Source organism: Nerophis lumbriciformis, linkage group LG34 (genome assembly GCF_033978685.3).
Source record: "Nerophis lumbriciformis linkage group LG34, RoL_Nlum_v2.1, whole genome shotgun sequence".
NCBI classification, from domain to species: domain Eukaryota; kingdom Metazoa; phylum Chordata; class Actinopteri; order Syngnathiformes; family Syngnathidae; genus Nerophis; species Nerophis lumbriciformis.
In genome coordinates this window covers 18,444,608-18,460,353 of record NC_084581.2, presented here as the reverse complement: position 1 = coordinate 18,460,353, position 15,746 = coordinate 18,444,608, and the positions used below count along the sequence as shown (strand labels likewise).

The window sequence follows — 15,746 nt, the reverse complement described above, 5'->3', positions numbered from 1 at the left end:
GTCACCTATAGGCTCCAAGTATATAACAATAATGTGCTTATAAATATGCTCACAAATAACAACAGACAACTATTTTACATTCCAAAAAGAACAGCAACGGCATGGTACTTAAAACCCTTAAACTTAAATTGACTCTCAATATGGTGGTGGCTTGACATCATTATGTAATATGTAATGAAATAGGCTAATAAAAAGGCTAAACATATATTTAAAGACAAATCTTTGCATTTGTTTTATTAATATCAAAATGTTTGCATTTTTTCATCACGTCAGGTCTTTTTACTCTATTTTTTTTTTTTTTTTTTGCTGGGATTTTTTGGTTGTTAATTTCATTGCTACAATGTTCCATGGACCAGTAAAAAAGCCTATCCCAGCTGCACTCGAGCGGAAGGCAAGGGACACCCTGGACAAGTCTCCACCTCGTCGCAGGTCCAACACAGACACAGAGACACCATTCACACTCACATCCACACACTAGGGCCATTTAGTGTTGCCAATCAGCCTATCCCCAGGTGCATGCGAGTGGGAGGAAGCTGGAATACCTGTAGGAAACACACGTAGTCACGGGGAGAACATGCAAACTCCACACAAAAAACCCTGCGCCCGGGAATCGAACCCAGGACCTTCTTGCTGTGAGGCAGGTTAACCGCTGCGTCACCGTGCTGCAAAAGTTTTATTAAAAGGCTAAAAAAATAAATAAAAAAAAAAATAAAAAAGATACACTGTGAAACCTTGATTTTTGTAATTAATCCGTTCTAAAAGATCTGACGAGAAACGAATCATTCAAAAACCAAATAAACGTTCATATGACATGATGTAAATTCAATAAATCCATTTCAGACACCCACACATATGACACAAAACAATATTTTATAAATATTTTTTAGTTTGTTTTTTTCTGCAGACAATAATGCAAAATACATATATATGACAAATTATGAAGTTGGCACGTTGTGTAAATCGTAAATAAAAACAAAATACAATGATTTGCAAATCATATTCAACTTCTATTCAATTGAATGGACTGCAAAGACAAGATACTTAACGTTCGAACTGGAAAACTTTGTTATTTTTTGCAAATATTAGCTCATTTAGAATTTGATGCCTGCAACGTGTTTCAAAAAAGCTGGCACAAGTAGCAAAAAGACTGAGAGAGTTGAGGAATGCTCATCAAACACTTATTTGGAGCATCCCACAGGTGAACAGGCTAATTGGGAACAGCTGGGTGCCATGATTGGGTATAAAAGCAGCTTCCGTGAAATGCTCAGTCATTCACAAACAAGGATGGGGCGAGGGTCACCACTTTGTGTACAAATGCGTGAGCAAATTATCCAACAGTTTAAGAACAACATTTCTCAACGAGTTATTGCAAGGAATTTAGAGATTTCACCATCTACGGCCCGTAATATCATCAAAAGTTTAAGAGAATCTGGAGAAATCACTGCACATAAGCGATGATATTACGGACCTTCGATCCCTCAGGCGGTACTGCATCAAAAAGCGACATCAGTGTGTAAAGGATATCACCACATGGGCTCAGGAACCTAGATTACCTAGATTGAAAACTTGTTGTGGCAATTTTAGAGATGATTGCTACGAGTTCTTTCTTGAATTAAACCATATTTCTAATCTTCTATATCAAAGTGCTGGCACTCGCAAATTTTTTTGGCCCATGGTAGATTATTTCGCAGTTATATACTTTTTTTTTTTTTTAATGCATGGGATTTTTGGTTTGGGCACTTGTCACCCCACAATGATACACGGTAAAACTGAATAGTTTGTTCCGCACAACAAAAATAACAGTTCAAAGCTATGCATCATTATTAGTTAACCTTTTTGCACTATTTTTCACCATTTTACTCGTTTTTTTAATTTTATCTCTACAAGCTGCTGCGGGCCAGTAGAAAACAAAAAGCGGCCCACACACTGGAAATCACTAATGGAGCATGCAATACCATACTAATCAACTCCAGTCTTGCAGGTGGCAGTAATTCCCATCCACAGCTCCACTGCAGGATCTGTTGGGGCAGTACCAGCCAATTATAAGCAGGCTGTGATGTCAAAAATTGGGAAAAAAAATCCTTAATGTGCCTGTATTCAGATCTTCACCTGTCTAGCTAAAAGACAAAATATTACCGCTACTACTGTAGTTCTAAACAAGCCAAACCTCAATAACAATAATACAAATCAAGTGTGCAGTTTTAGTTAGCTCTATTATGCAGTTTTTAAAATAGCTCTTGTAGTGGATCTCATCAGGTTTACCCAGTGAGCATTTGGTTTATTTGAGATCAATTATGTGTAAATGCAAAGTGTATAGTTTCTTTTTTTTAGACTTGTTTGGTATTTCAGGTATGTGTTGGATGGCTTTCCCATGACAATGAAGCAAGCACAGCTAATGCAGTCTCACAGCATCATCCCCATGATCATGGTTGAGATTGAGATGGAGACAGTGGAGGTCCTCAAGAGAGGCCTTGCTAGCAAGATGGAGGAAAACAAGTGAGATCCATTCTCCGCGCCCCCCCCCCCCAAAATCCCATCCTAACCCCAACCTTACAAACTGTCCTATTGTTTTTGCGGCAGGCCCCACTTGACGCACGACAGCACAGCGATCCTCCACATACGTAACACCTGTTACACTCAGGAGGCTGAGAGTATGAGACAACATTTCCGACAACAATATGATAACTTGATCCCGCTTGATGGCCTCAAGAGCAAGTGGTACATGTGGGAGACCCTTATCAAGGAGATAAGTACCAGCATGAAATACATCCACACTTACCTAAAGAGGACACGAAGCGGTAAGTTATCCACAAGCAAAGCAGGTTAAGTTTGCATTGTAATTAATGTGTGTATTATATGTTTTTTTATACAGGCCAAGCTGGCTGCATCAACAAGCTTTGTGTTACACCCATGGAGTTTCAGCGACAGCTTGGCGAGTTCGGTCAGTACTGCCCTGTCTGCCTTGCTCTGGATAACCACCTAGTGGACTGCTCAGAAACGCCATCCCTTATGTATGCCGCTGAATACAAGAGACACTACTTCAAGATGTGTGACGCGCACCATTTGGAGGTCATCAAATTGAGCTTTCACATGTAAAAGCGCAAAAATCCCAAGTTATATTTTACCACGGCAGATTTTCCTGTCAAATCCGGATCAATTTATCACCCCTGAGTGCCCACGCCCTCTCCCGGAGCGACACCTGCTGCCACAAAGGTTGACGGAAGCCGATGTAAAGGACAGATCCTCGCAGCAGTTTGAAATGGAGGGCTTCTGCCCCATCACTTATCTGGATGGAAAGCAGAGGTACATGTGATAAACACGATCCATATATGGGAGAATGACTTTGATTTGAGGAGAACACTACTAAGTGTTACACTGGTTGAAAAAAAAAAAAGTACAGTATACTGCAGAGGAATGACTAGTGTTTGTTTATAAAAAAATGGTAACTAAAAACGGGCAGCACGGTGGCAGAGGGGTTAGTGCATCTGCCTCACAATACGAAGGTCCTGAGTAGTCTTGGGTTCAATCCCGGGCTCGGGATCTTTCTGTGTGGAGTTTGCATGTTCTCCCCGTGACTGCGTGGGTTCCCTCCGGGTACTCTGGCTTCCTCCCACCTCCAAAGACATGCACCTGGGGATAGGTTGATTGGCAACACTAAATTGGCCCTAGTGTGTGAATGTGAGTGTGAATGTTGTCTGTCTATCTGTGTTGGCCCTGCGATGAGGTGGCGACTTGTCCAGGGTGTACCCCGCCTTCCGCCCGATTGTAGCTGAGATAGGCTCCAGCGCCCCCCCGCGACCCCAAAGGGATTAAGCGGTAGAAAATGGATGGATGGATGGATGGTAACTAAAAACGACGGTAATGTGTCTTATTGAATTATTTTACTTTTCTAGTTAAATTCTAAACAACATTTTTTTTCATCAAATGTATTCATTTAATTTATTCTGAAATGTTAAGCAGAAGTGCTCAAATGCAATGTCTTGGTCACATTACATATGTTGTAATCCATTCGTTGCTAGGCAGAGTTAAAAAAGGGCACATTCATTTTTGTGGCTGCTCGAAAAATCAGAGAAAGAGTAAGGGGGGTAGTGTTGTAACTAGGGGTGTGGGAAAAAATCGATTCGAATTCGAATCGCGATTCTCACGTTGTGCGATTCAGAATCGATTCTCATTTTTTTTTAAATCTATTTTTATTTTATTTATTTATTTTTTTATTTTTTTATTAATCAATCCAACAAAACAATACACAGCAATACCATAACAATGCAATCCAATTCCAAAACCAAACCCGACCCAGCAACACTCAGAACTGCAATAAACAGAGCAATTGAGAGGAGACACAAACACGACACAGAACAAACCAAAAGTAGTGAAACAAAAATGAATATTATCAACAACAGTATCAATATTAGTTGCAATTTCAACATAGCAGTGATTAACAATCCCTCATTGACATTATCATTAGACAGTTATAAAAATAAAAGAACAATAGTGTCACAGTGGCTTACACTTGCATTGCATCTCATAAGCTTGACAACACACTGTGTCCAATATTTTCACAAAGATAAAATAAGTCATATTTTTGGTTCATTTAATAGTTAAAAACAAATGTACATTATTGCAATCACTTGATAAAACATTGTCCTTTACAATTATAAAAGCTTTTTACAAAAATCTACTACTCTGCTTGCTTGTCAGCAGACTGGGGTAGATCCTGCTGAAATCGTATGTATTGAATGAATAGAGAATCCTTTTGAATCGGGAAAAAATCGTTTTTGAATCGAGAATTGTGTTGAATTGAAAAAAAAAAAATCGATTTTGAATCGAATCGTGACCCCAAGAATCGATATTGAATCGAATCGTGGGACACCCAAAGATTCACAGCCCTAGTTGTAACGATACCAATATTTTGGTACCGGTACTAAAATTATTTCGGTACTTTTCGGTACTTTTCTAAATAAAGGGGACTACAAAAAATTTGCATTATTGGCTTTATTTAAACAAAAAATCTTAGGGTACATTAAACATATGTTTCTTATTGCAGTTAAGTACTTAAATAAAATAGTGAACATACTAGACAACTTGTCTTTTAATGGTAAGTAAACAAACAAAGGCTCCTAATTAGTCTGCTGACATATGCAGTAACATATTGTGTCATTCATCATTCTATTATTTTGTCAACATTGTTAAGGACAAATGGTAGAAAATTAATTATTAATCTACTTGTTCATTTACTGTTAATATCTGCTTACTTTCTCTTTTAACATGTTCTATCTACACTTCTGTTAAAATGTAATAATCACTTATTCTTCTGTTGTTTGATATTTTACATTAGTTTTGGATGATACCACACATTTGGGTATCAATCCGATACCAAGTAGTCACAGGATCATACATTGGTCATATTCAAAGTCCTCATGTGTACAGGGACATATTTCCTGATTTTATAAATATAATTTAAATGAAAAAAACAACTAAATATGTTGTGATGCAAAAAAATATCGACGTAATCATAGTAGTATCTACTAGATACGCTACTGTACTTGGTATCATTACAGTGGATGTTAAGTGTAGATCCACAAATGGCGTTTGTTTACATTGTGGCGCCGGTGAGATACGGTGTGTAGTGAAGCATGTTTAGCTATTCCTCGTCCCGCAGGGATGATACTTGTAAGAAACTTACTTTATTCGTCGCCATGGAGGCGAGGATTAGTGATTTAGAAGTCGCTAAAACACTGACGACTGGGGCTGGACTTAAGCCGCCAGCTAGCTAGCCATGTCTTATGGCACCTCTTCCTGAGGGCGTTTCAGTGTTATAACTTCACCTTTATCGTTAGTTTTTAAGCCAAAATGCGTTCGTTTTCCCTTTTCTGTCTACACACTGTGTCTGCTTGTAAGTACTCTGTGATTGTGTGCCGCCGAACATGCTCGTCTGCTCGTAAACCAGCAATGTCACGTCGTGACTTCGACGGGGGCGTGGGGGGGCGGGACCGGTACGTTTTAGAGATGGTATGGTACCGAAAATGAGTCATTAGTATCGCGGTACTATACTGATACCGGTATACCATACAACCCTAAGGGGGGGTCATCAAAAACACAGTCAATAAGTAAATGGCACGCTCCAAAAGGAGCTCTTGAAAGATGCTTGTGTGTGTTCGTTGTTTTACAAATTAAATATTAGTTGTTGTTTTTTTTAAATGACAATCATTGACAATGACAAAGCATGGGGGAGAATCTGGATTTATGACTTTTGTCCATATTAATTTCTGTGTGTCTTTAGGTATGAGGCCTTGGTGCGTGGAAGCAGTGAATATGCGGTGGAATACAGAGAACGCATCTACGCTTGTGAGACAAAGCAGAAACAGTACAAGTTTTTGAGGTGAGACTCCTAATGTCTCGCAAGAATGCCAATCCGTGTTCCGTGAGATATTTTAGCTACGTGTTGCAACTGTAGCATTAGTCAGTTAAATATAATTTGGCTTTGATACATTTTATTACTTTTCAAGTGCTCCTGAGCTCTACTGGAACCTGCAGTTGCCCAGTAAGGTTCCTCCTCTGTGTGAGCCAATCCCCCTCACTTGCCTCCCCACATTAGGGTACCTGGAGCAGGTCAGAAACAATCAAATGTCAAAGATTTTGTTACAGGTTTTTATGACTTGAAGACATTTGGCCTGTTTTGAAGGGTGTGGCAGTGTCAGTCATCAAGGCCATGACAGCTGTTGGGTGTCTGAAACCAAAGTTTCCCTTCTACAGTATGGAAAGATCAGCTCTCCACTATGTGGCATTTTATATGAAAGGTGAATATATGCCAACTTTACCAATATCACAACAACCCACCAGAAATGACCACCAATACACGGTAGTTCCTCAAAGAGTTATTAGCTCCACTCGAGTAGACACTTCCTTTTTACCCCCTGAAAAAAACCCCAACAAAAACATTTACTATGCCTAAAACCATGTGTCATAGTAGACGTCTTTAGGACAACACACACTGCCTTTAGTCTGTAGAGATGACGTTCACAGAGTTTAGAGCAGGGGTGTCAAACATACGGTCCAAGAGCCGGATCAGGCCCACGAACAGGTTTTATCCGGCCAGCGGGATGAGTTTGCTAAGAATAAAAATTAACTTTTGAAACTTTTGAATGAAAGAAACAGCTGTTCTAAATGTGTCCACTGGATGTCGCAATAGCAATTCTTTGTATCTTTGTAGATGATGCTACAAATGTACAAAATAAACCACATGATGTTAGTACATCAGTCGAGGAAAATGATCAAACTACATAAATAACATCCTGTAATTTGATTTTGATATAATTTTTTTATCTTGATAGATTGAAAATGAACACCAATGAGTTGACTGATGAACATTGTCACATAATTTATTCAGAAAATATGAATGACGACAAATAAAGATAGAATACTATTAACCCCATGTAAGTGTAAAAAAAACAACAACATTATGATTTGTACAATTTCAGAATTTGCTTGTCCTATTTTTAAACAAAGAAAACAATCTGAAGTTATATAAGATGGCGGCGCCCTGATGGCAGCGGCTTGCAGACGCTCTTGGAAGTGTAGAGCGATTTGGCAAAAATACCCGTCAATTCTGTCTATTTCATGGCTGGCTCACAGCGTGGACACTTCGTGATCAGATACGACCGACAGACGATTCTGGATGTGGATAGATCGGGCCGTTATAGGCTGAAAGATGCGGGTACTTTCGACCTCCTCGCTAGCATGGGGATTCTCCGCTGGCCTCCAAAGCAGCGGAGTTAAGTACCAGCGTGGACCGTCAACGGAAGACACGTAAGCGGTGTGAGCGGAAGCAGAAGCGGGGATGCCGAGCGGGGCTAACAACAAAGCGAAAGGCTAATCCTCAAAGAAGCGCTAGTCCGGGTGAGAAGTTAGTTAAAATAGAACTAGCCAGCGCCAGGCTGGATAATACCTGCACACATAGCAACTATTTTAGAACAATACACAACTCAAAAAATGTTTTTTCTGTGTCAGAAGTAGACATGCACTCTACTGAGGTGGCAAGTTATGATGCGTTCGGTTTATCACAACATCAAGCAAACAATCGGAAAATTCCCGTCATATCAATTCCTAGATATGGTCGTAATTATTTAAATTGCACTACACATAATAAACACAACATTATTAATATTGCTACTACGGATAATTTCAACAAAAACTCCTCAAAACAGCCCACTACCTATAATATAGGCTTCTTAAACATAAGATCATTATCTTCCAAAACGTTATTAGTTAATGAGGTCATTAGAGACAATAATCTTGACGTTATTGGTCTCGCCGAGACCTGGCTCAAACCAGACGATTTCTTTGCGCTGGGTGAGGCGGGAGCGCATATTGCCCGTCCCATTAAAAGGGGTGGGGGAGTTGCACTCATCCACAATAAAAACTTTAATCTTACCCCGAACCTAAATAATAAATATAACTCGTTTGAGATGCTTACTATGAGGTTTGTCACACCGCTGCCTCTCCACCTGGCTGTTATCTACCGCCCCCCAGGACCCAATTCGGACTTCACCAGTGAATTTTCAGAGTTCGTTGCTGATTTAGTGACGCACGCCGACAATATAATCATAATGGGGGACTTTAATATCCATATGAATACCCCATCGGACCCTCAGTGCATGGCGCTCCAGACTATAATTGATAGCTGTGGTCTTACACAAATAATAAATGAACCTACGCATCGCAACGGAAATACGATAGATCTACTGCTGGTCAGGGGTGTCACCACCTCCAAAGTTACGATACTCCCGTATACTAAAGTAATGTCCGATCATTACCTTATAAAATTCGAAGTTCTGACTCATTGTCAACAAACTAATAATAATAACTACTATAGCAGCCGCAACATTAATGCTGCCACAACGATGACTCTTGCTGGCCTACTGCCTTCGGTAATGGCACCATTCCCAAACTATGTCGGCTCTATTGATAACCTCACTAACAACTTTAACGACGCCCTGCACGACACCATTGATAGTATAGCACCGCTAAAGCTTAAAAGAGCCCCTAAAAGGCGCACCCCATGGTTTACAGAAGAAACTAGAGCCCATAAATTATCATGTAGAAAGCTGGAACGCAAATGGCGCGCTACTAAACTTGAGGTTTTCCATCAAGCATGGAGTGATAGTTTAACAACTTATAAACACATGCTTACCCTAGCTAAAGCTAAATATTACTCAAATCTCATCCACCTCAACAAAAATGATCCGAAATTTTTGTTTAGTACAGTAGCATCGCTAACCCAACAAGGGACTCCTCCCAGTAGCTCCACCCACTCAGCAGATGATTTTATGAATTTCTTTAATAAGAAAATTGAACTCATTAGAAAGGAGATTAAAGACAATGCATCGCAGCTACAACTGGGTTCTATTAACACAGATACAACGGTATCTACGAAGGATACCGCCCTCCAAAATAGTTTCTCTCTCTTTGATGAAATAACATTAGAGGAATTGTTAAGATGTGTCAATGGGACAAAACAAACAACATGTTTACTTGACCCATTTCCTGGGAAACTTATTAAGGAGCTTTTTGTATTATTAGGTCCATCAGTGCTAAATATTATAAACTTATCACTCTCCTCTGGCACTGTTCCACTAGCATTCAAAAAAGCGGTTATTCATCCTTTGCTCAAAAGACCTAACCTCGATCCTGACCTCATGGTAAACTACCGGCCGGTGTCACACCTTCCGTTTATCTCGAAAATCCTCGAAAAAATTGTCGCACAGCAGCTAAATGAACACTTGGTGTCTAACAATCTCTGTGAACCTTTTCAATCCGGTTTCAGGGCAAATCACTCTACGGAGACAGCCCTCGCAAAAATGACTAATGATCTACTGCTAACGATGGATTCCGATGCGTCATCTATGTTGCTGCTTCTTGATCTTAGCGCTGCTTTCGATACCGTCGATCATAATATTTTATTAGAGCGTATCAAAACACGTATTGGTATGTCAGACTTAGCCTTGTCGTGGTTTAACTCCTATCTTACTGACAGGATGCAATGCGTCTCCCATAACAATGTGACCTCGGACTATGTTAAGGTAACGTGCGGAGTCCCCCAAGGTTCGGTTCTTGGCCCTGCACTCTTTAGTATTTACATGCTGCCGCTAGGCGACATCATACGCAAATACGGTGTTAGCTTTCATTGCTATGCTGATGACACCCAACTCTACATGCCCCTAAAGCTGACCAACACGCCGGATTGTAGTCAGCTGGAGGCGTGTCTTAATGAAATTAAACAATGGATGTCCGCTAACTTCTTGCAACTCAACACTAAGAAAACGGAAATGCTGATTATCGGTCCTGCTAAACACCGACATTTATTTGATAATACCACCTTAACATTTGACAACCAAACAATTACACAAAGCGACTCAGTAAAGAATCTGGGTATTATCTTCGACCCAACTCTCTCCTTTGAGTCACACATTAAGAGTGTTACTAAAACGGCCTTCTTTCATCTCCGTAATATCGCTGAAATTCGTTCCATTTTGTCCACTAGCGACGCTGAGATCATTATTCATGCGTTCGTTACGTCTCGTCTCGATTACTGTAACGTATTATTTTCGGGTCTCCCTATGTCTAGCATTAAAAGATTACAGTTGGTACAAAATGCGGCTGCTAGACTTTTGACAAGAACAAGAAAGTTTGATCATATTACGCCTATACTGGCTCACCTGCACTGGCTTCCTGTGCACTTAAGATGCGACTTTAAGGTTTTACTACTTACGTATAAAATACTACACGGTCTAGCTCCAGCCTATCTTACCGATTGTATTGTACCATATGTCCCGGCAAGAAATCTGCGTTCAAAGAACTCCGGCTTATTAGTGATTCCCAGAGCCCAAAAAAAGTCTGCGGGCTGTAGAGCGTTTTCTATTCGGGCTCCAGCACTATGGAATGCCCTCCCGGTAACAATTAGAGATGCTACCTCAGTAGAAACATTTAAGTCCCATCTCAAAACTCATTTGTATACTCTAGCCTTTGAATAGCCCCCCTTTTTTTAGACCAGTTGATTTGCCGTTTCTTTTCTTTTCTCCTCTGCTCCCCCCTATCCCTTGTGGAGGGGAAGACACACAGATCCGGTGGCCATGGATGGGGTGCTGGCTGTCCGGGGTCGGGACCCGGGGTGGACCGCTCGCCTGTATATTGGTTGGGAACATCTCTGCGCTGCTGACCCGTCTCCGCTCGGGATGGTTTCCTGCTGACCCCACTGTGGACTGGACTCTTACTGTTATGCTGGATCCACTATGGACTGGACTCTCACAATATTATGTTAGACCCACTCGACATCCATTGCATTCGGTCTCCCTAGAGGGGGGGGGTTACCCACATATGCGGTCCTCTCCAAGGTTTCTCATAGTCATTCACATCGACGTCCCACTGGGGTGAGTTTTTCCTTGCCCTTATGTGGGCTATACCGAGGATGTCGTGGCTTGTGCAGCCCTTTGAGACACTTGTGATTTAGGGCTATATAAATAAACATTGATTGATTGATTGATTGAAGTTGTCTTTATTTTGAAGGTATCGTGTCGTGATTTTACCAGTCCGGCCCATTTGGGAGTAGATTTTTCTCCATGTGGCCCCCGATCTAAATGAGTTTGACACCCCTGCTTTAGAGTGAACGTGTGAAATGTGATATTCATAAAATTTTTGGGGAAAATTTTGCAGTCAGTTTTTTGGAACAAATCTAGTGTTACATTATTATTTTATGTTCCCCACTTTTTGTATGATTCGGTTTCCAGTGAAATTTTGCCCAGTTTTTCGTACACCACCATCACAAACTGGTTAGTTTGCCCGTCTAGCATTGAGCGGAATCCAGCGCCCCAAACATATCGTCCACACGTTGCTGACTCAGTCGCTGTGATTTAATACATTGAATAAAGCTGCAATATAACCCACCATGGGGCCTAAGAATGTTGGAAGTTGTAGCATACTGTTTGTAGAGTCACGACAGTGAGACACGTTGTCCGGTAAAGCACTGTCACTCGCGTTTGAAAACATCTGTTGAGAAAAAAAGGCGAGTGAGCACATCGTTGTTGGTGCGTTCTTAGCCATAACACCAGTTCTAGTACTTTGATAAAGCTAAGTACTTTGTGTAGCTAAGTAGAAAGGTGGCTCTTTTGTGGCTCTTATTTCTTATGGGAAAAATGGCTTCAATTTTCATACATTGTCTGAGGTTTTTTACCACTTTGGTACCACTAATTTGATTCTAAATTATTAAATTCATAATAACAAGTGAAGTACGTAACAGAAAACAAAGTTACTGTTTCTTTGGTTTCTTTTCCACAGCGTTCAACCATCGCAGCACAGTGCACATTCGCCAGATGTACAAAAAGAAGTTGGCCTCATTTGAGGAGAGTTGCACACTCATTCCCTACCTGAGCTCGTTGATGAAAGCACCTTATAAGTTCCCCAGTGAACAACCAATTGACTTTGAGTTCAAGCTGAACAAGTTCCTAGCCTTGAGTGACTCTCCCGAAGACGAAACCGAGCTCTAGCCAACATGCCAAATCAGAAATTCAATCTTAAGAGTGTTTCTCTGGTTGAGGAATGCTTCTAAAATATTGTCAAAGTGTGACGAGGGCCTTAAATTTCAGAGTGGGCACAGTAGCTTGAGAAAAAAAAAAAAAAAAAACCATTCATAACTTCAGTGAAGCCAAAGGCACAAGTTATGTATTTGACCTTCTATGGTGAGAAAATGTATATTACAGAAATATAGTTTTTTGTGGCAACTCTTATACATTGTCTGAGGGAGGCTCACTGTGCCACACATTGGACAGACTCCCCATGTAAAGTATTTTTTTCTCCATTTAAATCACAGCCAAAAACTCACCAATAAACATGACTCTTACAGTGTGTTGTTCTCTCACTGCAAATTCTGTATTTTTTATATCTTTTGATTGTATTTTACCTTAATAACCTTGTCCAAATGGTCTCTCAGAGGCCTCAAAGTCAGGAGATCTCCGGGTATACTCTGGTTTCCTCCCACATACCAAAAACATGCATAATTGGAGGCTGTAAATTGTGATGCCTATATGTGCCTTGCAATTGGCTGTCTACCAGTCTAGTGTAAAGCCTGTCCCTGGATAGGCTCCAGCTCATCTCTGACCTTAATGAGGACAATTGGTATAGAAAATGGATGGTTTATGAACAAAACACTAGCCCCCCCTATACAGTAATGCAGCAGAACCATAGGATTGTTTTCAAGCCAATCAACAAATATGGGTAACGATAACAATGAAAATGTATTTCATATCATTAAAAAAATGACAGTAATATATTATTTTTGAGATGCATGTTCTCCCCGTGACTGCGTGGTGACTCCGGCTTCCTCCCACCTCCAAAGACATGCACCTGGGGATAGGTTGATTGGCAACACTAAATGGGCCCTAGTGTGTGAATGTGAGTGTGTTTACACCAATACCAGTACAAGAGTTATCAACCCTGACGGAGAAACTGGGTCGTTTGAAATCAGTGCTGGCAGGGAGACACTCTAGCCCCTTTTCTTTTTATCATCGTCCTCGATTACGTCCTCCGCGTCCCTCTTGATGCTAACAACAACATGGGGCTGCTATTAAAGCCCCGAACTAGCCGCAGACACCCAGCGGAATACATCACAGATTTTGATTTTGTAGATGACATTGCAATACCATCCAACTATGCAGAGGCCCTTCTCCATGATCTAGAGCAGGGGTCACCAACGCGGTGCCCGCGGGCACCAGGTCGCCCATAAGGACCAGATGAGTCGCCCGCTGGCCTGTTCTAAAAATAGCTCAAATAGCAGCACTTACCAGTGAATATTTTAAAGACTTGGTCTTTACTTGTTTAAATAAATTCATTTATTTTTTTACTTTGCTTCTTATAACTTTCAGAAAGACAATTTTAGAGAAAAAATACAACCTTAAAAATTATTTTAGGATTTTTAAACACATATACCTTTTTACCTTTTAAATTCCTTCCTCTTCTTTCCTGACAATTTAAATCAATGTTCAAGTAAAAAAAAAATGTTATTGTAAAGAATAATAAATACATTTTAATTTAATTCTTTATTTTAGCTTCTGTTTTTTCGACGAAGAATATTTGTGAAATATTTCTTCAAACTTATGATTAAAATTCAAAAAAAATATTCTGGCAACTCTAGAAAATCTGTAGAATCAAATTTAAATCGTATTTCAAAGTCTTTTAAATTTCTTTTAAAAATTTTGTTCTGGAAAATCTAGAAGAAATAATGATTTTTCTTTGTTAGAAATATAGCTTGGTCCAATTTGTTATATATTCTAACAAAGTGCAGATTGGATTTCAACCTATTTAAAGCATGTCATCAAAATTCTAAAATTAATCTTAATCAGGAAAAATTACTAATGATGTTCTTTTTTTAATTTTTTCAAAAAGATTTGAATTAGCTAGTTTTTCTCTTCTTTTTTTCGGTTGAATTTTGAATTTTAAAGAGTCGGAATTGAAGATAAACTATGTTTCAAAATTACATTTTCATTTTTTTCGTGTTTTCTCCTCTTTTAAACCGTTCAATTTAGTGTTTTTTTCATCATTTATTCTCTACAAAAACCTTCCGTAAAAGGAAAAAAAATGTACGACGGAATGACAGACAGAAATATCCATTTTTTTATATATATAGATTCATTTATTTAGCTATTCTTGTTTAAATCACACTTACATGTAACTTACAAAAGACAATATATATATATATATATATATATATATATATATATATATATATATATATATATATATATATAAACACTTAAAATGCAAATAGTTTTTTGTGTTTAATACAAATGAAGTCTGACTAATTATTAACAATAACATAGAGTTAAAGGTAAATTGAGCAAATTGGCTATTTCTGCCAATTTATTTAAGTGTGTATCAAACTGGTAGCCCTTCGCATTAATCAGTACCCAAGAAGTAGCTCTTGGTTTCAAAAAGGTTGGTGACCCCTGATCTAGAGGATGCTGCTAACTGTTGGTCTCCACTGCAACTCCTTGAAGACAGAATTTGTCTAAACCGAAACTGCTGTACAACTGTCCTCCAAATCTGGAGCCCCAAGCAAGTTAACAATTTTAAGTACCTCGGTTCCTGGATCATGGATTCCGGTAATTAACTTCCGTACCAAGAAAGCCCAAGCCTGGAAAGCATGTAATAAAATGGACAGCATATATCACTCCATCCTGCCAAATTCTTCTTCTTCTGAGACTTAGACTTAGACTTAGACTTAGAAAATCTTTATTGTCCCCGAGGGGCAATTTGGTTTGTAGCAGTAGTCATTACAAAAAAGACCTCTTCAAGTCTACCATCGAACCCATCCTCATGTACAGCTCCGAGACCTGGACCCTCACTGCGCGCCTACACAAACGCCTTGACGGTTGCTATACCAACTCTGCTTCGAAGGGTTCAAGGCTTGACGTGGCAGTCCCATCCCACCTTGGACCAAATATACGGCAACCTACCTCGAGCAAGCACCGTCTTAGCCAACGTTGCGCTCAGTTTGCTGGTCACTGCTTCCGTGCCAAGACGGAACTGATATCACAGCTTCTCCTTTGGAAACAATCAACCAGGGGTCGCCTCACCTACCCCGAAGTAATTGCACGGGACACTGGGATCCTTGTTTCAGAGCAGGGCTCTGCCGTGGGTGACCCCTACTGCTGGCGGAGGTTTGTGCAAGGTCTCTCGGCTACGGCCTCACATTGATG

General features: G+C 39.9%; 1 protein-coding gene across 4 annotated transcripts in view; it reads left to right on the top strand.

Moving 5' to 3' along the window:
- ak9 (adenylate kinase 9) overlaps positions 1–12,889 on the top strand; it is a 54,171-nt gene extending 41,282 nt beyond the window's left edge. For 3 of the 4 annotated variants that reach the window (XM_061929108.2, XM_061929107.2, XM_061929109.2), the window contains exons 28-35: positions 2,350–2,496; positions 2,581–2,798; positions 2,873–3,069; positions 3,134–3,303; positions 6,281–6,379; positions 6,507–6,609; positions 6,683–6,797; positions 12,331–12,889. In XM_061929108.2, coding sequence (XP_061785092.1) covers positions 2,350–2,496; positions 2,581–2,798; positions 2,873–3,069; positions 3,134–3,303; positions 6,281–6,379; positions 6,507–6,609; positions 6,683–6,797; positions 12,331–12,539 — 1,258 coding nt within the window. In that variant the 3' untranslated portion in view covers positions 12,540–12,889. Of the gene's footprint in view, positions 1–2,349; positions 2,497–2,580; positions 2,799–2,872; positions 3,070–3,133; positions 3,304–6,280; positions 6,380–6,506; positions 6,610–6,682; positions 6,798–7,632; positions 8,607–12,330 lie in introns of those variants that run through there. The other variant, XM_061929111.2, reaches the window with a different exon arrangement.
- Positions 12,890–15,746: the final 2,857 nt, after the last annotated feature.